The 22,584-nt window shown below is 44.5% G+C and overlaps 1 protein-coding gene across 14 annotated transcripts in view; it reads left to right on the top strand.

Annotated features, from left to right (window-relative positions):
• The window catches only part of SAG (S-antigen visual arrestin), a 28,311-nt gene extending 6,024 nt beyond the window's left edge, over nucleotides 1–22,287 (top strand). For 4 of the 14 annotated variants that reach the window (XM_043522630.1, XM_043522628.1, XM_043522618.1 and 1 more), the window contains 11 exons: nucleotides 47–240; nucleotides 2,792–2,851; nucleotides 3,836–3,903; nucleotides 4,088–4,223; nucleotides 4,658–4,742; nucleotides 6,560–6,632; nucleotides 9,782–9,919; nucleotides 10,251–10,328; nucleotides 12,158–12,181; nucleotides 12,642–12,706; nucleotides 21,848–22,287. In XM_043522630.1, the coding sequence (XP_043378565.1) occupies nucleotides 47–240; nucleotides 2,792–2,851; nucleotides 3,836–3,903; nucleotides 4,088–4,223; nucleotides 4,658–4,742; nucleotides 6,560–6,632; nucleotides 9,782–9,919; nucleotides 10,251–10,328; nucleotides 12,158–12,181; nucleotides 12,642–12,706; nucleotides 21,848–22,053 (1,127 nt within the window). In that variant the 3' untranslated portion in view covers nucleotides 22,054–22,287. Of the gene's footprint in view, nucleotides 1–46; nucleotides 241–2,791; nucleotides 2,852–3,835; nucleotides 3,904–4,087; nucleotides 4,224–4,657; nucleotides 4,743–6,559; nucleotides 6,633–9,781; nucleotides 9,920–10,250; nucleotides 10,329–10,745; nucleotides 12,182–12,641; nucleotides 12,707–16,100; nucleotides 16,173–21,320; nucleotides 21,331–21,847 lie in introns of all 14 variants that reach the window. The other 10 variants (XM_043522620.1, XM_043522622.1, XR_006283836.1 and 7 more) reach the window with 10 other exon arrangements.
• The last annotated feature ends 297 nt before the right edge of the window (nucleotides 22,288–22,584 follow it).

Raw genomic sequence — 22,584 nt, 5'->3', positions numbered from 1 at the left:
TTGGCTGCTCACTGAAAGCGTAATCTACTGTGTATGTTCTTTCCAGTGTATGTGACTCTGACCTGTGCTTTCCGGTATGGCCAAGAAGACATTGATGTGATGGGTCTGACCTTCCGAAAGGATCTTTTTTTCTCTAGGATACAGTTGTACCCACCAGTGGAGAAATGGGAATCTCTCTCCCAATTGCAGGAATGTCTGATGAAGAAGCTGGGGAACAATGCTTACCCTTTTGTTTTAACAGTAAGTGGCTCACATGAGCCTCTGACCCACTTCTACTTGACCCTTATTATCCAGCCTGTCAGCACTCCATGATAATCTGAAGAGGAGATTAATGTTACCTAAAACTCTAACTTTGAGTCAGAGGTTAGATGGCAACCATTATTTACCACCCCAAGTGTGCTAAGGATTTAACAAACTGGAGGGGTTCTGACTGCGCACAAAAAAATTCCTTATACAGGGAACCATAATGACTTTATGACAATAAAAGCCCTTAATGTTTCCACCTATGTGTCTCGCTCCCCTATTGCCAGAATATTTGTTTATACTACTGCCTTGTGTACTCATGAGGATGTGTCTATGCCTTGAGTTGTGGAACTGATTTGCAAAAAACCCTACGTTTTGCTGGAATAATTATTAAAATGAGTTAATACAATTATTGCTTATATTTGGGTAGCACCCAAAAGTCCAGCTGGGTTTAGGGCCCCATTATGCTGGGCATTGTATAAGCACAGATCAGAGACAGCCCCCGAGGTCTTACAGTCTCAAGACACGCATGGTCAAGAATAGGGGATGTGGCTACAACACAGAAGCAAATGAATCTGGCGGCAAATTGGCCCGGCTTTATTAGTTGCAATGATTACAAATATTTTACTGGGGTGGGATATGAGAGAGAGGAAGGAAAGAAGGGAAGTGACCACTTGATACCTGCGTGGCTACGGGCAGCGGGTTGGATTTTGGGTGTTCCACAGCAGACATGCGTCTTGAGGGGTATAGAAAAAGGTAAGGAAGTGGCTGTACAGCTTTTAGTGGGGAACTTTTCCTGTGCTTGTGGGGCGGCAGCATATGAAAAAGCATGCGATTCAAAGAAGTTGGCCGGTGGAGGAAAAGGCTGGGAATGCTTGGAGAGGGAGGGCAAGGGTTGGCAGTGAGGTAGGCTTCTAGTTCCGTGAAGTGGGGTCAGACTGAGTTATGAAGAAGTTACAAGAAGTTTGTATTTGATGTGGAGGTGAGTCAGAGGCAGGCCTCAGAGGGCTGACGTGGTCAGAGTGACTAGCCAAGAAGGCGATCTTAGCAGCAGCATTCTGAATAGAGTTGGGGGGAGCAGAGAATCCATGCCAGAAAGGAGAAGACTGGAGTAGTCAGGATGTGAAGTGATGTGGGCTTGGACAAGAGTTTTGGCTGTGTGGACAAGAGAAGGGGCTGGAGTTTGAAGATGCTGTGTGGAGAAAGCAGTCAGATGTAGAAATGGCCTGAATGTTGCTCCGGTGAGAGAGCAGAGTCGAAGGTGACACCCAGGTTACAAGCCTCAGTGGCAGTCAGATACTTAACCTGGCTGCTACCACTTCTGTGGCCATTTTTCAGGATGCCCGGCTCCTTCCCTCTGCCTAGTCTGTCAGCACCTCTACCCCAGCCCTTATCCTCCCACCTGCTATCTCCCCAGACACCGTTGCTAGCCTGCTCCCAAGCTTCTTCATGCATGTCTGGCCCAGAGACTCCGTGAAGTCCCCTCAGAATGTCACTGTGCAATCTTCTTCTACCAGCCTGTCTAGGTGCTTATACTGGTGCTTGTCACTGTATCATCAGAACGTCTTAGATACCACTTTGATAGGTGCTATAGAAAACACTAACATGAGTAGATCTACAGCCCGTATGTCTGCTTCCTCTTCTTACCCCAGAGACATCCCATCCCCTTCACTCTGCCTGAGTATCTAGTGGAATCCAAATTTAGAATCTGCCATATACTGATACTGTAGCAAATAGGCTTTCAATTGACTCTGCAAAGTCTAGGCTTGTGACATGTCTACTAACCATTCAAAGACAAAATGGAGACCTCCACCAAGCTCAGACTGTTGGGATTTCTACAGTGGCGCAGGTGGTAGAACTTCCAGGCCATGTCGTTCCAGCGGGGCAGAGCTGGAGCCTTTCATCACAAGCTCACGTCCTGCCCAGGCCAAAAGCGACTGAGCGCTCTTACCCTCTGCTGGCTGTTCCAGTGATCTCAGTCCAGTTCCCCATGGACGGATGTCCTCAAACACTATCTTTGGCCTCGTTAGTTCAGTCTCTGTGCCTATGTGACCCTTACATGAATCTACTATCTTTCACTCACTCCCCTGAAATGGAAGCAGAATTATCCCCTGGGTAGGGCACTGGACTGGAAGTCAGGAGTCCTGGGTTCTAATCCTGGGGTTCTGCTACCAATTTGTCTGACTTTGGGCAATCATTTCCCCTCTCTGATCCTTTGTTTCTCCTCCCACCCTTTGTCTTATCTATTTAAATTAGAAGTCTCTGCCCCAAGGAGCTTACATGTGTGCAGTGCCTAGAACAATGGGGCCGCTCTCTAGGCGCTATTGGAATACAATTAACAATGTCAGTGGTCCTCCAGTGCCTGGTTGGAGCACTTGGGCAGGGTAATGTGGGGATGCTTGCCTTGATGCTGCTCAGGCTCGTCTTTTATGGAGAACTAATGGGCTGTGCTCTCAGGCTGTCACTCATGCACCTGTCACGAGCGCTGTATCATTTTAGGAGCAATAGAGTTGGGGATCTGGATAATTTTTTTTTTTTTTTTCCTCAGTTTCCAGACTATCTGCCCTGTTCAGTTTCCCTGCAACCAGCCCCTAATGATGTCGGGAAGGTGAGACCAACAGGGTTTCATATATTCAGTACTTCTACTGGGGAAGAAATTCACAGGAAAGAGCAAGAGATGCATATTTGGTTCAAATATTTTGAGAGCAAGAACTAGGTAACACAGAAGTTGATGTACTTTCCATCACTGGAGATGTGGAATTGTGCCATCTTGTGAACCACCCAACAGGAAATAAGCCAGAGTGGGATGGAGTCAGAGGCATTTTGAGTATCCAGTCTCATTTAGTAACCGATCAATAGCAGTATAACAGTTGGGGGCGGAAAGCATTTCACTGAAACCTGAGACTCCATTTCCTTCAGAATACTACAGGAGATGGGGGTTGGCCACAAATGAAATAAGTGTGGTGTCAGACAAGCTTGTGTTAAATATTCACTCACATCACACACACTCTCACTCAAGTGTCTGAAATCTAACGCCTTTTTTTAGACCAAGTGCCAAGATCTCCCATTAATTTAAAATATATGTGGAAGAAACTTGTGTTACATGTTTGGGTAAAAAAAAAAACCCTGTTAAGAGTAACTAGGTAACAAGAGCGGTTACTCAAGGATAATGCATTTTAAAATATTGGATACTTGTCCAAACAACTAGATTGGACTTATGAAAAAGTGATGCAGAAGGTGTTGGGCAGACACTGGAGGTCACAGGGATACATTGTATGTCTGCTTAACAATAGAAATATGTTAGCAAAAGGTTTCACAAATCTTTAGAGAGAGAACTAAATGGGACTGATGTTAGTCATTTTAGAAACACCAGGACAGGTGGCTAATCTTTAAGAAACATGGGGCATGTTGCTCGGAGTGAGTCGATAGCACTTGCCTCACAAGGAAACATAATAGGCTTGGAGGTGTCAGTTGTCAAGTTCAGGAAGATTTTTCCAAACCCTGGGTGTTACACCTGCAGAGTTTCTTGTATAGGAAGGCTGCTAACCACTTAACAAATTTCACAGCTTCTCTCTCTCTTTCTCTGTGGCAGTGCTGCGGGGTGGACTTTGAGGTGAAAGCTTTCTGTACAGAGAACGTGGAAGAGCGAATTCCCAAAAGGTAACAGAATGTGTGTGGAATCAGGACAGTCTCTTGGCGCTGGTTCAGCTCTGCTCCAGGTATTGGTGTTCAGATCCTTCCATCGGAAATGTTCCGAAAGGGATGTGAATGCAGGTGAACAACCACTCCAGTGAAGTAGCAGGGTCTACTCTGTGTAACTGCAGTTCTGTTTGCCGCTCCTCAGGAATTTTGTACGCCTGTTGATCCGTAAAGTACAGTTTGCCCCAGAAGAACCAGGACCCCAACCTCAAGCTGAGACCACCTGGCAGTTTTTCATGTCCAGCAAGCCACTGCACCTGAGAGCACGTCTAAGTAAAGAGGTGAGCAGCCTGCCCCGGAGAGCTTCATCTGCTCATTGCTCAGGAGCAAATACCTGCTTTGCTGCTCCAAAACCCCCTCCCTGAGACATTCGCGCCTGGATTCGGTTTGTTCTGACTTGCTCTAACATTCAAGTGCTCTGACACCATTTCTCTCAGTCGCTGCTGTCAGCAGTAGCCGGGAATGGAGTGCATGAGCTCCTTCACTGGTGCTCTGCTACACAATTCAATAGTGACTGACCACTGAAGTCAGTGGAATGACTCCCATTGGCTTCAGTGGGCTTCGGGTCAGGCCGTAGGCACGGAGGCTGCATGTACCTGGAGTAGTTGATGCCCCATCATCAGCCCACAGGGGGACTAGAATTGTATTTTTTTAGATTGTACAAGCCCTTCTGCTAGGTTGTGCGCCAAGTGCTGAGCCCATCTGACTCTTCCAGGTGTTTTACCATGGCGAGCCCATTCCTGTCACTGTCACCGTGACCAACAATACAGAGAAAACAGTGAAGAAGATCAGAGTGCTGGGTACGTTTTTGCTGTTGTCCTTAATCCCATGGGGGCTACGCAGCGTGGGGTTTGTGTTTTCATCCTGTCGTCAGAGCTGGAACCTATTAGTGTCCCTCACTTAGACAGACATGGGGTCACCCTGCTCCATCCCATTGCCCTGTCAGTGTCCCTATGCTGCTCCAATGCCTCTGCTGCCCTTCAGGAAATGGGACTCTCCAGAGCCGTCACCCTGTCCCTCCATTGCCCTCTGTTAGGAATTGTGGCTGTGACAGCTCTAGACGTGCCCTTTCAAAGTGCGCATGATTTTGCACTGCTTTTCGGCCCATCACTGTTACAAGCGAAATGACAGCTGGCAAGAGGGTTCTTGTTATGGGAGACTGCCCATCTTAGAGCACTGAAGGGTCCCCCGCCCCCTTCTCCCTGAGGAAGGTCAAAGGCAGGATATTGAGGTTCAGTTCCAGTACTGCTTGACTTTAATTTGTATTATGGTAACACCTAAAGGCCACAACTAAAATTAAAACCCCATTGTATTGGGCCATCTACGAACACCTAGAGTGAGAGAGAGAGAGAGAGACACAAAGGATAGGAGAGGAAACAAAGGCGCAAGGAGGGCAAATGACTTGCCCAAGGCCAGGCAACGGGTCGGTGGCAGAGCTGGCAGTAGAAAGCAGGTCTCCAGAGTCCCAGTCCAGTGCTTTAAATCATGCTGCCTCCTGTGTGGGAAGGTGATGGGCTTAAATATGTGAGATGCAGAGGTTGAGTGAGCAGCAGGACACTTTGAAGTTGTCAACAGGGAATTATCATTGAATGTGGTTATTTCTAGTGAGGTTATGTTGGGATCAGTTCTGGGCCTGGCACTGTTCAATGTTTTTATCAGTGATCCGGAAGTATATATAACATCACTGCTGATAAAATTTGCAGACAACACACAGGCGGGCAGAATGGTAAATGGTGCAGACAGGGCAGTCCTACAGAGTGACTTGGTAAGCTGGGCCATTCAAACAAAATGTGTTTTCATACAGACAAATGCCAGGTCGTTCGTCAAGGAACAAAGAATTCAGGCCATACCTACAGAATAGGTGACTATATCCAGGGAAGCAGTGATTCTGTAAAGGAGTTTAGGGGTCATAGCGGACAAGCAACTCAGCGTGATCTCCCAGTGCGATACTGCGACAAAAAAGATGAATCTGATCCTTGGCCGTATAAACGGGATGAGTGAGTAGGAAGAGGGTGGCGGTTTTACCCCTGCATACGGCACTGGGGAGACTGATACTGGAACACTGCATCCAGTTCTGGTGTCACATTTTAAAGAGGATGTTGAAAAATTGGGGAGGTTGCAGAAAATAGACACAAATGATGTGAGGGCTGGGTAGAAAATGCCTTACAGTGAAAGACTTAAAGAACTCAATCTGTTTGTTATCCAAAAGATCAAGAGGTGATTGACTGTGATCTCCACAGGGAGAAAATACCATTTATCTAAAGCCAGACAAATTCAAATTAGAAATAAGGTGTAAATTTTTACCAGTGAGGATGATTAACCATTGGAACAAACTACCAAGGAAAGTGGTGAATTCTCCATCTTTTGATGGCTTCAGGACCCTGTGCCTTTCTGGAAGATGCATTTTAGTCAAACATACATTATTGAACACAATATGGGGGTAACTGGGTAAAATTCTAGAGCTTGTGTTATACGGGAGGTCTGTGAATTGTATGTGCCCTACCTGCTGTCCCTGTTTGTTCCTTCTTGAGAAGGGTAGTCTTTTACATTGTTTATATGCTGTGTCTGTATCATTGATTCTGTCCCCTCACTCCTGTTTTTGTTCTCTCTCTCTTAGTGGAGCAAGTTGCCAATGTGGTTTTGTACTCGAGTGACTATTACACGAAGGCGGTAGCAATGGAGGAGCTGCAGTGAGTATCTGATTGTCCTGCTTTCCCTTCTCTACCCTACTCACTCATTTCCTTCGCTCCCTTTTTAAGTACCTTCTCTCACCAGAAATTAGAGGCTCTCAGCTGTGGTCTGGAGCTAGTTTCCTGGTGCAGCCCTGCCACCCCTCAGACTAAGGGGACGCTGACAGAGGTCAGCTATCATGTTTTCGATGATCAGCCCCATTCTCTCTCTCTCTCCACCCCATGCCCTGGATGAAAACAGTTCACTTGATACACTGAGAATTCTCTTGCCCACTGTAATTTTGTTTGAAACAATGGAAAAGACACGAGATGGGCCGTGGCGTAGCCAGATGCAAAAAACGGGGAGTGGAGATTAAAAAAAAATAAAATAAAAAGGCATCACCCCCGGTACTCACCCAGCGGCGCTCCAGGTCTTCAGTAGCACTTCAGCGTCGGGCCCTTCACTCGCTCGGGTCTTCGGCATTGAAGGACCTCCCCCAGCCACCGCAATGCCGCCGAAGACCGGAGCGAGTGAAGGGCCCAACGCCGAAGTGCTGCTGAAGACCTGGAGTGCCACCGGGTGAGTACCGGGGGTGGGGCCTTTTTTATCTCCGCTCCCCCTGACCCGCCACCGAAGACCCGGAGCGCCGCCGGGGGAGTAAAATGTAAAAGGCGCCAAGTAATTAAAAAGGCGCCACTTCTGCTCGGTGGGGGAGGGGCCACTGCCCCGCTCCCCCCCCAGCTACGTTCAGATGGGGGTCTCCTCTCCCACCAGCCAAGGACTGCCCCAGCCCTCCACTCAGGGATCTGAAAGGCGGGATATTCCAATGCATAAGAACAGCCATACTGGGTCAGACCAGTGGTCCACCTAGCCCAGTATCCTGTCTTCCAACAGTGGCCAGTGCCAGGTGCTTCAGAGGGAATGAACAGAACAGGTAATCACCAAGTGATCCGTCCCTAGCTTCTGGCAAACAGAAGCAAGGGATACTCAAACCATAGTGTTGCATCCCTGCCCATCCTGGCTAATAGCTATTGATGGACCTGTCCTCCAGGAACGTCTCTAGTTCTTTTTTGAACCCTGTTATAGTTTTGGCCTTCACAACATCCTCTGGCAACAAGTTCTATAGGTTGACTGTGATAAGAGCATAAATCCATCCCATCCATCTTTAAAGGAGTTTCAAAATGATAACTTGTAATTGTCACCCCAGGCTATGGCTGGCTTACAGATCACTCTTCTGAGAGTCACAACAGCTATGCCACATCCTGCACTGAAACTGCCAGACAATCCCATTCAAGGGGGCTATTTTATTTTATTAAATTAGTTATAGGCTTTCAAAACTGTGGGGCACATCCCCAAAATACCTGCTTAACTGAATAACTTTAATTGAGCCTTCAGAATTGAGTGTCAGGTCAATGAAATGCATCTCTTAAAATAGCAGTCTGTATATATTTACCCGGTTTTCAATGTGTAGTTAAGATCACAGTAGCTGTGTAGCTATTACTAGTGAGTGAGATTTTATTAGACCAACAATTGAGTAATAACATTCGAGCCTGAGCTAACCATAAAACAGTCCCTTCTAGTGGTGGGTGAATTTCCAGGAAAACAGGACTTGATTCTGCCTTTGGTTATGAATACAGTTCCCAGAGAGGGCAGAAATGGGCCCACAGCTGCTATGTATATTGAGCTGTACCTTTTGTTTTTGATTCCCTATCTATTATTTTTATATCTATTGTTTAAAAAAAACAAACACCATGTTCGTGTCTTCTAAGTAATTTTAAAATCCCCAAACCTAATGATCTGCACCAAGTCCACCAGTGTATCCTTGCCAGATAGCCCAGATAAAGTAACCAACTGGATCTTGGCGCACAGCCTGCTGACCTACCTAAATGCCAGTCCTTGGCCTGCTTGCCCGCTCATCCAGTGCTTGATGGGGGAAAAAATGAGCTTTGCAGTCCTGAATTAGTGCTCCACTCTACACAAAACAGACTAACACATGAGTTGAGTAAGGCTCCAGGCTGTAAGCCTAAATGGTCTATTCAGTAATGTAGAAGGGGCTGGTACCAAGGGGATAGAGGGCTGAGTAATTAAAGAGAAAAGCAGAGTTGTTGCCTTGAGTGATTTATCGATTGGATCTGAGATTAAATACTGTAACTTATTTTGCTGATATTTCATTCACACTGGGAGCTTGTTTGTGTTTACTTGACATGATTGTGAGACTTAAGAAACTCTGTTTACTTTACTTATCCAATCGGTGACTTGTTGATGGCCTACATGTGGAGCAGTAGAAGGATCTCTAGTCTAGCTGAAAACCCACGGCAGAGAGTCTGAGTCCGGGTCAGCTGACTCAGACTAGGGCTACAGGGCTAAAAATAGCAGCGTAGACATTCCAACTTGGGCTGGAGTCTGGGATATGAACCCACCCCCCTCGCCAGGGATCAGAGCCTGGGTTCCAGCACAAGTGGGAATTGCTATTTTTAGCCCCATAGCGCAAGTCTGTGAGACCGAGTCAGTTGACTCCGACTGAGACTCACTGCTGCAGGGTTTTTGTGGTTTTGTTTTTGCAGTGTAGACGTATCCACTGGTCCACAAGTTGCAATGGCTGGAAGTGGAAGCTAAACAAATTCAGGCTAGAAATAAAGATGCAAAATTTTAACAGTGAGGGTAACTAACCCTTGGAACAACTTACCAAGGAGGGTGGAGGATCCTCCTTCGCCTGAAGTCTTTAAATCAAGATTGGGTGTGTTTCTAAAAGATATGGGGTAGTGCCACCAGAAATCAATGGCTTGAAAATTAATTGGATGAAATTGAATTTCCTTTGTGCGGCAGGAGATCAGACTAGATCATAATGGTCCCTCTGGCCTTAATGTGTGAAAACCAGATAAATGATTATGGTATTGAAACCACTTGCTCAGTTTTCAGGAATGCTTTGAAGTTTGCTTTGCTAGTGTGGATAGGGTCTGGCCTGAATGTTGGATTTTCTGGTCTTGGTTGTAGATCAAGCCAGACATAGCTTTGTTTTTAAGGCTTTTTTTTTTTTTCCTGGAAAGTATTGGGCAGTTGGTGCCTGGCTCTGCAATCATCTGTTCTGAAATTCCCATAACCAGATCTGTTCTTAAACTGAATGTGTTTCTCTCTCCTCCTCCTCCCCCGCACCCCCATCCACTCTAAGGGAGAAAGTGCAGCCAAATAGTACCATCACCAAGACATTGATACTTCTGCCCTTGCTGGCAAATAACCGTGACAAACGGGGCATAGCACTGGATGGAAAGTTAAAGGATGAAGACACAAACTTGGCTTCCAGTACCATGTGAGTCCTATTCTGAAGGGTACCAACCGATAGAGAGTACCAAAGAGGAAGGGAGGGTAGAGAGAGAATATCCTATAATATCACATTAAGTTTTGCGTATAGGTCAACTTGGAAGAGTGACTTATATTCATTCAGGCTGGGATCTATTTCACCTTGGTATGTGCCCCAGGATATATTTCCAGGTGTGGAAGGGTATCAGCTGTCCCAAGGTCTCTCTCAATATGTTTAATACCTGAGAATGGGATGTGCTCACTTGGCTGCTTGATTCTAGCCATGTGCTGATAGTGCACTGTGTAGTTCCCACTCTGTTTTTTCTTTTTCTTTCCTGTAGTATTAAGGATGGGATAGACAAGACAGTGCTGGGGATTCTGGTTGCCTACAAGGTGAAGGTGAAGCTCATTGTCTCAGGGTAAGAGCAATGCACTTGGTATCTGTATAGACTAGAGATGGAAAATGTGCCCATTTTGTAGAGGACAGTCCATAGTTAGGAGAAAGGGGGTAGGGTGACCGGACGTCCCAATTTTATAGGGACAGTCCCGATTTTGGGGTCTTTTTCTTATATAGGCTCCTATTACCCCCCCACCCCACCCCCCATGTCCTGATTTTTTACACTTGCTATCTGGTCCCCCTAAAAGGGGGTGCAGTTTAGAACATGCTGTCTTGAGGTTGGAAGCCTCTAGGCAATGTCATCTCACTTGGCCAGCCCTAAATTCTTCCCAATCTGTAAGGGGAGAACCTTCCTCAGATGCTAGATGCCCCTGCAGCTCAATTCTGAGTGTAGCCTCCTCTCTGATTTTGAAAATGTGTTGTTTTTTTATGCTGTAAGAGTGCAAATAAAGCTTCAATCAAAAATGTACCTCCAAGACTTCACTTGCCTACTGCACAAGGCTGAGATGCACACCCTTGGGCCCAAACATGCTGTGGTCCAGACCTTCTACCCACTGAGCTTCCTGGGAAATTCTGGTGTTATCCCCCACTACTTAGCTCTATGGGGGACGTTCAGCTTCCTGATATCACTGGCAATATGGAAGGGGACAAGAATAACTCTCAGCTGGTGGGAAGTGTTGATTTGCACTTGCATTCAGCATCACCGGATTCTCTGTGTCTCGATCTTGTTATAATCTAAATCAGGGTCAATGGTTTGGCTTGTACTTGTGATAAAATAAGTGTTGCCTTGCATGGTCTCCTGGCTTGTGTTTTGATCCATCCTGTGGATTTAGGGGGCAGCTGTGAATGGAGCCTTGTGAACATTTGCTGTTTGAGGTTTAGAACCCCCTTCCCTCTTTCTACAGGATGGATTTGACAAAGTAACACTTATTTATAAGTATCACCTAATCTGATTCTTTACCGTCTGATTTCTTATTCTTGCTTGCATAATTCTTTGAAGCAGAGATGTTTATATTTGAGCATTGCATTGTGCGGGAGAAGAGAGAAAAGACATGGGAGGGTGTGGGGAAAGGACCAGTGGGAACTGAGTTCAGTGGAGACGCTGCTATAACTCAGTGGTTCATAAACTCATCAAACTACTAAAGATCTGATGGACAACTCTCCTCCCATTCCAAATCCCACCACCCCTTTCCTACAGCTACTGCAGCACTTGATTATACCTCCCCCCCCACCAAAAAAAAATAAATACTGAGACGGTGTTAAGGAGACGAGGAAAATGAACTCTCTGCAATATAATGGGATGAGGCTTCCTGGTGGTGCCCACTCCGCCATTTGTGTGTGCTTTTTCTTTCCCACCCTGGTGATAGGATTTTATGTTAATATGGAATCTTTCTTCCGTGCCTGCAGTCCTTACTGCTCTAATTTCTCTAGCTCACTTTGGTTCACTCGTGTGTGTGTGTGTTACCTCAAATTTTGGTGTCCTCTGCGGAACTGATCATAGCTGAATCTACACAGAAGAAACACCCAGCCAAGATAGACATTAAGTAACAACGCAGGGTGCGGAGATGTGCTTTGGGTTTCTCTAATTTTATTGGCCTAAAGAACCTCTTGAAAGCCTTAGGATCCTGGACTGTGCTCCAGTAAGCAGGAAATATCTGTGCGGAAGCTTGGCAGATGGGCCACCTGGAAGTGCTCCAGACCATCAGAGACCCACCGTCTGAGAGCCATTATGCTAGATGACTGAAGAGAGAATAGGGCATGGCTGGTTAGCTGGAGGCTTTGTCTTGTTTGGATGTATTTATGGAGCAAAGGGCACATTACAAGCACGTTTTTGTTTTTCTGTTTACCTAGCATGCTGGGAGATCTCACCTCCAGGTAAAGCTGCTACGTTTTCTGCCTTTCCAAACGACACAATCAAGGCCATGACACTTTGCCTCCTATCCCCACCCCCCGCATAAATTAAAAACCCCTTAACCTGTTAGGTCAAAGGACTCTGAATACTCCAGTGTGATAAAGATGTCTATGCTTTAGTTATATGCACGGCCTCTAGAAAGGAGCAAAACAACTAATTTAGGACTAAGCGCAGGCCTTGTGCTAGAACCAATGGTAGAGGACAGCAATGGCTGCAGTTGGGTTTTGAGCAAGCAAATCTGAACTTGGTGGTTTTGGTTTTTGTGGGGGCGGGGAGTTTTGAATGTAGCTGAGTTTTAGAGATGGGTGGAACTGGACTTCACATCTAGTAGACATGGGTAGATCGTACTGGGGAGGTGTAGGCTTGACTAGAACAGGAGTTAATGGGCATGTAGGTATGATGCATTCTCTTCTCTCCCCAAAGTGAAGTCAGCACAGAGCTTCCATTCCGTCTCATGCACCCCAAGCCTGAGGAGCCGAACATAAGAGGTCAGTAATGCCACATTCCCTACCTTACACCATGAGTCGCAGTCTCTTGCATATTATGATGCCTGCTATGAATGCCTTGATTCCTGCTATGGGGAAACTTCAAAATAACATCAGAATGGCCATACTGGGTCAGACCAATGGTCCATCTAGCCCAAAATCCTGTCTTCCAACAATGGATAGTGCCCAATGCTTCACGGGGAATTAACAGAATTAACAGGGATGTTAATGAGTGATCCAGTCTCTGTTGTCCAGTCCCAGCTTCTGGCAGTCAGAGGTTTAGCAACACCCAGAGCATGGGGTTATGTCCGTGACGATCTTGGCTAATAGCTATTGATGGACCTACCCTCGGTAAACTTATCTAATTCTTTTTTGATCCCAGTTATACTTTTGGCATCACAACATCCCAGGGCATCAAGCTCCACAGGTTGACTGTGTGTTGGGTGAAGAAATACTTCCTTGTTTGTTTTTAAACCTGCAGCCTTTAATTTTCATTGAATGATCCCTGGTTCTTGTGTCAAGGGATGGGGTACATAACATGTCCCTATTCACTTTCTCCACATCAGTCATGATTTTATAGACCTCTATTGTATTAAACCCCTCCTCCCCCAGCAGAAGAATCCCCTCCCGAGCAGGGAAGAGACCTGAACTGAGTGTGCTGTGCCAGATAACCTCAAAACATATGTAATGGGCAGGTGGGTGCTGAGGTAATATTATGTTAAATTCTATTATTCTCTCCCTCCCCCCCCCATTTCCTGCACTTCAGCTTTACCTTTTTGCTGAAGCACAGGTCAGAGTTCTGTCTCTTCCAAAATGTTCAGAAAGCATTACACAGAGTTAAACCTCAGGGCTATTGTATGTAAAACCTTGAGTATAGTTAACAGTCTCTAGTCAGCTTCAAAGAGAGAGTATCATACAGTTTCTTAGTAATCAAACACTTAATACACACAAACATTGTAAATAGCATTTGGAATACTTATGAATAACTTTTAAACAAAAGCTATCGGATAGTAAAGTCATAACGCTTTGATATCTACTGTTGAAAAGTGCTGTATAAGAGCTAGATATTAGACAAACTTCTCCACTTTGTTACTTTTACACGTTTAAATGCAAGATTGCAATATTTACATAACACTTACAATTCTCTGTTTTTAGCCTGCACACACACGCATCCCCTCTGATTTTCTTTCAGAGATGATTTCTCAGGCTTTATAATATGGCCATAATATGTAGTGTGTGTCACCTGGACTCTTCAGAGCTTGAGGAGAATGGCAGTCTCGCTCCGCTTTCCAAATGTGTCACAGCCTTGTCAGCAAACAAGTCTGGGATTCTTATAGCTAGCAGCATTCCAGTCCTTGGATTAATAGTTGACTGGTTTCAGTCGCTGGTAAAACAGAAATCTGTAGCCTGTATCTAAAGTGGTACAAGCCCTCAAAGCAGACACCATCTCTTGGTCAATCAGCTACTGAGCTCGCAGGGCTGTCTTCAACTCCTGTATTTATAACCTTTCTCCCATGAGCTCTGATTGGCTCAGCTCTCAGATGGTGCCTATGTGAGGAACCTGCAAACTGCTTGTCCTAAATGGAACCTTCCTATACCACTTCCGAAACAGGAACTGAGCCTATCTAATGACTGACACGCCTTATTGTTGGATGTTTCTGGGCCCTTCTAGCTGAGTTGCCCTGCCCTCTGCATGTGTGAAGAGACAGTATTCAAAGAAAAATCCCTTGCTCCTCCACTGGTTCTCTCCCTGTCTTTGGGCACGTAAAATAAATAACTAAATGCCCAAAGCTAAAGCACAGGTTACGTGCAATCCTGTTGTGCCCAAGAACATAGCCATTGCTCTTGGGGATGGTGCGAGAACTACAGGACAAGTTTATCAAAGAGGTAAAGCCAAGTCAAATGAGCAAACCAACCCTGATGTACCGAAAGAAAAGGGTCAGAGGCGGGCAAAAGAGAAGGGTTCCGTAGAGATGGGCATTTTGTCCTAAACTGTAACCCCCACTTGAAAGGGACAGACATGAATCCTATCGTCTTTAATCTGCTTTGAATTAGAGGAGGACATTGGTACCGAGGGAGAGAAGAAACAGATATCAGGGCACAGACTAAAGGTCCTATCCATGTTAATTTTGCCCTTGTTAGGAAGTGAAACTCAGTTCCAGCTAACATGGCTCTGGATAGGGTGTAATGTTTCCCTAGAACCGTTCAAGGCTGGGTTGTGACCTGGTCTCAAAACAGTGATCTAATTTTTAAAAACATATTTGTATCAAAGCCATGCCCAGCCAAGGCAGCCAGCACACTGTGAACTAAAGGAGTTTCTAAAACTGTTTCTCAAACTAGATTTCCCTTTGATGGGAATCTTAAACTGCATGACAGAGAAGGAAAAAATGCCACACCAAATTCGTAAGCAGAGACACTTAGTGGCCATAAAGTATATGGCAGGATATGTTGAATAAATAAGACAGGGGAACTCAGTATTATAACTCCATGATAAGAAGTTGAGCCACCAAATCAAAACAAAAAACTAAAGCATTTGAACTAAATGCTTGCTCCATAGCAGTGTTAAGGAGACACATGGCTCCACAAAGATATGAGAAACACAAAACTCCAGGCTTCGCACGTTGACTTCAGGGGAGGGAATGAGTAACAAACGGGTTGTTACTCCTCAAGCAAGCAGATTAAAGAAGACAGTGTTGCCAACTGTTGTGACTCTATCATCATGAGTGTTGTCATGTTTTGGAGTTTTTCTTAAAAGCCTCAATGGCTGGAATCAAGAGCGCATGAGAATCTCACCTTTCATTTACAATATTTCTAACTGTCATGGCTGTAGAGAAAAGCTTGAAAATATTTGCGAGTATAACCTGAGGGCTCAAAGCAGGAGGCAAATCAAAAGAACCCAAAATCTCATGGATATCTTTTTTTTTTTAATTGCATGATTTTTTGTGCGGGGCATGGTGTGATTTTTTTTTTTTTTTGAACGCTTGCTGTCAGCAAAGCCCTCTTCTACTTCCCCACACTTCAGGCAGATAATTTTGGCAGAAGAATGTAGAGTATCAGGAGAAATGGAGGGCAGGCAGATATCACATCTAACCAGATGCAGAATGCTTCAAATTAGGACCACTTCCATGTTTTCAAGAAGTTGGCACATACTCTCTCAATGCATGTGTGTATAAAATATAAAAATAGGACACCTTCTCTCACACACGTGGAGCAGGAGGGAGGGAAGACATTATAAGGGACATTGTGCCAACCTTGTATTTGTAATAAACTTGCTAATTTTGGAAAATTTCCATTGCTGATCATCATTTCAATAGAATATCATTGGGGTTTTCAAACTAAAGATTGCTTTACAGAAATCAGAACTGTTTTTTCCTTCTCCCCTCTTGATGTTTATAAGGGTCTTTCCAGCAAGGGAGAAACTGATTAACTTTGCAGAGGAAACAGTGGAAATGACTGGAGATCTTCAAGGGTAACATTTTTCAAATGTCTAAGTGATTAAGGAGCCAAAGTCTCATTGAAAATCCATGGGATTTTTCAGCTTCAAAGTCATGTAGGGCACAATTTTTGAAAATGCCTGAGTCCCATTGTCTTAGGAGACCCTGAAAGCATTTTTGAAAGGAAAACAAAGCTCCTAAATCATCTAGGTACTTTTGTAAACTTTACCCAAATTGCTATCAAATGCACACTGTAAATAAACAGGGCTTGGGGGTGGGAACACTTACTAACTTTTCAGTTCTAGTGACTTCAGTAGATATATTTTCAGACATAATTGGTTTTTTTGTTTGTTTTGTTCACTATATTCCTTTTTAATTATTCCCCAAACACGTTTCCACAACTAAGGGTTTGTCTTCACCGCAGTGTTGGGTCAAGATATAACTTGTGTTATCCCTAACCCGCTTCCTGTCCACAAATACATCTGTAGCTCTAGTTAAAGGGTGCTTTAAACTCAAGCTAGCTGGCCCGTCCGGGTGTGGGTTGATGTTTGAGTGCTGCTGATGTTCAAGCTAATAATGCAGTGACCTGCTACAGGCTCCAGCTACTGTTTGCACAACTTTTCAGATGCTAAGCCAATTGCTTTGTGTAGCTTGCCTGTCATTTTGCACTGTGGCCATTCTTACTTGAGCTAGGCTAACTGGACTGTACTAATTCAGGCTAGATGTTGCAGTGAAGATGAGCCCTAAATGTAACACACAGTGAGCACATCTGTATGTATACCATGGCTAACACTGGGAATCAAATCTGATTTGTTACAAAATAGAGCTCTAGGTGGACTTGAACTCCCGTGGACTGAGATGCTTGGGACTAGATTATTCGACTGGGAGACGGTAATACTTTGTCCTACTGTGCATGAGCTTTGGGCCTGATCCCAGCAAAGATACTTCTTTCTTGATACCTAATTTACTCCTGTAATTCAAATAGAATGGGAACTGAAGATTACAGGTTTGATTGATGCTGATAGCTGCGGAGTCTGTTTGTTGCTACAGTTCATTACATAAGCATGTGTGTGCACATGCCCGCATGTTCGAACACTCAGCAACCTAACAATGGAAGTAGGCCTGGTGCCTCTATGGGAAAACACTAATGCCAGAGCCATGGAATCTTCCTCTTACTTCAGTCCAGTCTCAGACAGAGTATAGATCTTTTTTTCTCTGCCTTTAAAAGGATACATTGGAAATTCAGGATTGCAAAACATCCCTCTCAAACACTCCTCCGCCACATGTTCTTACCAAAGAAGCAGCCCACATATCATTTGCTAAATCACAGTCATCTCTAACAGTTCATTTTTAGGTTATCATACAGATGAAAATAGCAGATTTCCTATAACTTAATAACAGGACAGACTTGCCAGTAATTGTGTGGGGAACCTTAAAAGCAGTTAATTGGGGGAAGAAATGCCTTCACTTCAAAAAGGAAAACACAATGAACAAAATAAAATCCCTTTGAAACCTGCATAGCAGATTTAGAAAGACAACATGAGTGTCCCAAAATAGAGAATAAAACCTACCAAATTAAGATGGTAAACTAAAAATCTTTCCAGATCCTGCAGTTTCTGGCTTCCTGTGTTATCTCTAATCACTATTCCTGTTAGTCATTTCATGCTTTTGATTTGTAATAGTGATTCCACCAGTCTTTCACTGAACTCTGAGAAAAAAGATGTGCTTCGTTAGTTCCAAATTAGATGTTTCATTAAGTGGATCAAAAGTTAATTGCAGAGACTGAGCTACAGCAAACAGTGTTTAGGGAATCTAGAAGCACCAGGAGACAGACTAATTCTTTTAGCTGATTTGTGCAACCCCTAAGAGGGCTAGATAAAGGTGTTTATGTGTGGGGACTTTGAGATCAGTTGTCATCCTCATCTTTTCTGTTCCCTTCGTTATTGCTGATGAACTAAAAGTTACCAATTTGTCTGTTGTGCCTCCCTACTTACTTTGCTGTCTCTCTTTTGGGGGGGGCAGGATGCAGTTGAGAAGCAGGAAGGAGATCACCTTATAAAGCCAAAAATATAGTGGGATTAAAATGCCAGAGGAGAAAATCATATTAGGATGCCCTCAGTGGGCTGGGCTAAGCTAATGCCACCTCTGTTTCCCCATCACCACTCAAAAAATCCACCCAGGATTATACAGGGTCAGAGTAAATAGAATGTATCCAGTATCAGCATGTTTACTTGTGCAGGGATGAATTGAGCCTAGGGAATCTCAAACAGGCAGGCAAAGTGTGAAGCAGAGGAAGCAGTCAAGGGTTCGGTCTCTTTTCTCTCACCACATTTTCTACTGGTCCGTGCTGGCACAGCTCCACTGAAATAAATGGAGCTGTGCTGAGTTGCATCAGCAGATTTTGTCCCTTAAATGTGTGTGTACGTTATCTTTGAAGCATTTGTTACAACGCTGTTTTAAAAGTTAAAGTGGAAGTGGAGGGCTATTGCTAACTATTGTCTCCTTTTTTTATTTCTGTGCCTGGAGGATGGACAGGAACTGATTACCTTTCCTTTGTCAGATTTCTGTATAGTCTCAGTGCCTGGGATTTCTCCTACAGTGTGTACACATTGGTTGCATCTCTTTAAACCTTATTTCACACCTGTAATGCACTTAGCTACATTGTAACTTTCAAAAATTACTATTTTTGAAGACTTAAAAATACACTTAAAAAAAAATATAGGTAAACGTGCTCCGCCACCTCTCCCCAAAAGCTAGGAGAGGATAAAATCAGGCTTATAATAGAAATTACCATCTGTCCCAACTTTAATTCTATAGAGTCACTGCTCTGATTGCATAATGCAAGCTTTGCACACCATGTGATGAAATACTATTTTCTGTCCTATGAGACAACCCCCCCCCACCCCCACAAAAAACCTGAAAGGCCAAGTTGTATTTATTTAGATGTTGGATAGTTGCAAGAAATTGCATAGCCTTGTTCAGGCTCTTGAGAACTTTAGCTACATGATAATTGTACATGAACTGCGAAGCAGCGAGAGATGTTGCATCGAGGCAAGAAGAGTGTTGGCCTCTAGCTAATGAGCCTGTGGGAAGCAAAGGCTGCTTTAAGCTAAAATTAGTATAATTGCGTCTTTCGGAGCATAATCGTACCTAGCACCGTGTCATGGGCGTTATGGTGCTGCATATAGCACAGCACCTACCTATGTAACTCATTTCCTGACAAACTCTAAATCTGACTAAAACAGTACGTGTTTCCCCCTACCCATTATATAAAAATTGACTGCGTACTGCACTTGTGGATACCACTAAGCTTCGCCCACATCAGTGATGTCATTGTTTCCTTAGTAACTATCATTCTTCAAATGGGAGAAAAGGCAAAAGACTGTATTTAAAGAGAAAATGTTAACACCGTTGATTCAAAAGCAAAACGGTGTGTGATGGCACTTCTAAAAGTATTGCTCTAAATATTTAATTTCCAACTCATTTCAATTGAGCGTGGACCATTGGATAAGATTCCTACATCCCAGATTTCTTAATGGAGTCAATGGGTACAGTAAATGATCCTCTGAGTATGGAATACAAACACAGACCCGTGCTTTAAAAAAGGATCCACTAATTTTAGGCGGTTCTGTTTACGGGTGCTGGGTCTGACGCACTTTAAAGGCCTGGTTTTCAGAAGTACTGAGAATCATCCATTCACTGACTTCAGCTGGAGTTGTGGGTGCTTAACGCCCCTTGGAGTCTAGAGCTCAGGGTCCTGAGTTTGGCACCAAGTTACTAAGACACCCAGAAACACTGACCACTTCTGGGACAGTCTGGCCTAGCTGGCTGCAGTTAAGCTCAGGGGGAGGGGTGGGTGATGCAGCTGTCACTGGGTGAGCTAAAAAGAAAAGGAGGACTTGTGGCACCTTAGAGACTAACAAATTTATTTGAGCATAAGCTTTCGTGAGCTAAAGTGACCAGAAAAGCAGACCCCACCCCCCCACCCCCCCCGCACCACCACCACCACAACACAGTATGCTCTGCTTAATCACTACTTTATGGAGAGACCTCCGAGGGCACCAAGTTAGCCAAAGGGAAGCGAGCGGCTAGGAATGCTGCCTCACTGGGAAAGCGTAGGCTAAAATCCCATTATGTGAATGCATTTGGCTAGTGCCAAAGAGTTATGAGTAAGCTTTAAGCAAGTGTAAAATTCTGAGCTCTGCTCTCTAAAATAAAAGCTGCCAAATAAAGAAAAGAGCTGAAATGTGGTCCCTACCACTTTCTGTCTTCTGTACAGCGATTTAATTGACTTAATGCTTATTAATGGCTTCTTTCCTGTTCAGGGTGGCTAGTTAAATAAGAGTGACAGACCAATTAAGAGGAACATCATGTCACAAAGCAGTATCACCTCTGCTTGGTGCTAATAGGTGAGCACGCCTTTCGCAGCAGTTGTTCCTAGCAAGCCAGCGTGGGAAGTTCTTTTTTAGCTTCTTAGCCCCTTTGATGTCTGAGCTCTGCTGATGGAATATGTTGCAACTAAGAGCTTTAGTTCCATATTACTCTGTTTCAAGTAATTATACCGGAATAAAGTCTCTTATTCCAGACCGAGGGCAGGTCTACGCTATGGGGCACAGTCTAAGTTATGCAACTCCAGCTACGTTAATAGCTTAGGTTGACTTTTTGCGGTGTCTACACTGAACTGGGTCGACGGGAGAAACTCTCCCGTTGACTTACCTACTGCTTCTCGTTCCGGTGGAGTGCTGGAGTTGATGGGAGAGCGAGCGGCGATCGATTTAGCGGGTCTTTGGCCCCCCGGTGGATTGATCGCTGCGCGTTGATCCCCCGGTAAGTGGAGACCAGCCCGGAGCGTCCACATGGGGAGTTATACCGGTATAGCCTTAGCTATGGTATAATTACTCTGCTGTATCTATGCCAGTCAGTTTCCACATGTAAACAGGCCCTAAAGTGATTTAATTTTGCTTCATCCGGGCACCAATATTTTATGCACTGAGATAAAGTTTATGACATAAGGCTTTTCTGGGTTGCTCCTCAAGCTCCAGGAAAAAAATACCATTTCCTAAACCAGTTATCTTTTTGTCTCTTCTTATTTTGTGAGATTCCTGTTAGCTTTAGAGTAAACTCCTATTCTAACCTTCTCCTGTGTCTCCTCTTTCTTCTTTTATGCGTACTTGTAATTACAGTGATGGAGAGGTATGAAGCTTCTTTTTAATATTGTCCCACTGGTCATCCCTCCTTGGGGATTAAAGCATCTGAAAGTCCCCTAGTCTTGTCCAGAAACATAATGTAGAATGAGCAGGATAAGACCGATTCCACAGGCTAATTCTAGTAGTCTGTAAAGGCCCTTCCTATTTCCAAGGTGTCCAGCTGGAGACTGTGCTATTCAGCAGGGAAGGACATGTTACAGCATTTAGTAAACTTCCATGGCTACTATCCTGACTAGTGTAGAAAACAGCTGTTGACTGCTGTCCTAGCTACCTCAACAGGGCTGGGCTGTAGGCATGTGATCCAAAGCCCACTGAAGTCAATGGAAAGACACCCATTGATTTCAGGGGGCTTTGGTTCAGGACTTAAGGCACCACTGGTGAAGTCAGAGGGCACTGCACGTAAAGGGAAGAGAGAAGTGACGACGAAGGGCTCCAAGTGGAAAACTGAGTTCAGTATTAAGGCGGTATGCAGTTTTGAAAGGCCTGTCTTTCCTTCATTTCAGTTCCCAGGATGAAAACCTGGTATTTGAGGAGTTTTCTCGTCAACAGCTGCAAGATTTGGATGAAGATGAGAACAAGGCTGTTTCTCCAAATGATGAGTGACTGTGAGAACAGGCTTCTGGAGGAGCTACGGGGTCTGATGGTAGTTACAAACATATTAGGATGTAGTTTTTTGTTTGTATTAAACTGCCAGGTATTGCTGTTGTAATGTGATCTCTCTAGGTGCGCTGTCAGCAGCAGGGATCGAACTCTGGAACAGTGGATCTAAAGCATGATCCTCTCCTGCCTGGACTAAAAGACCTGGCTTTGTTAGCCAAAGGATGTAGCAGACTCAAACTTCTGTGATTCAGCCACTAGAGGTGAACAGAGAGGATGAGTCCATGTTTATTTACGATGCTACCAAATAAAAAGGATAGGTGGTTCCACCACTTATTAAAGCCAAGCTGATGATGTGTCTGTAGTGTCTGAATTTTCTCCTAGTTTGCCTAGCCTAATGTTAGATCAAAGAGCCACTGACTCAAAAGTTCTGGTTATCCTGACCAACAAACTGCTTGTGTAATCTGAGCAAGGGGAGGAATGGTTTGAAGGGTTACCTAGCCAGTCCTTGGTGATCTGCTAGAGCCCCTCAATGGCTTATAAGAAGCTGCTTTTTTTTCTTTTCTTTTGATCACTTTTGCATCTAAATTCTGTCAAGTTCATTGAATAAGATTTGCATTGTGGGTCCGGCCCCTGCCATAAA

This window comes from Chelonia mydas, chromosome 9 (assembly GCF_015237465.2).
Source record: "Chelonia mydas isolate rCheMyd1 chromosome 9, rCheMyd1.pri.v2, whole genome shotgun sequence".
NCBI classification, from domain to species: Eukaryota; Metazoa; Chordata; order Testudines; family Cheloniidae; genus Chelonia; species Chelonia mydas.
The sequence above is the reverse complement of the archived record's forward strand: the minus strand, read 5'-3'. Positions and strand labels throughout refer to the sequence as shown.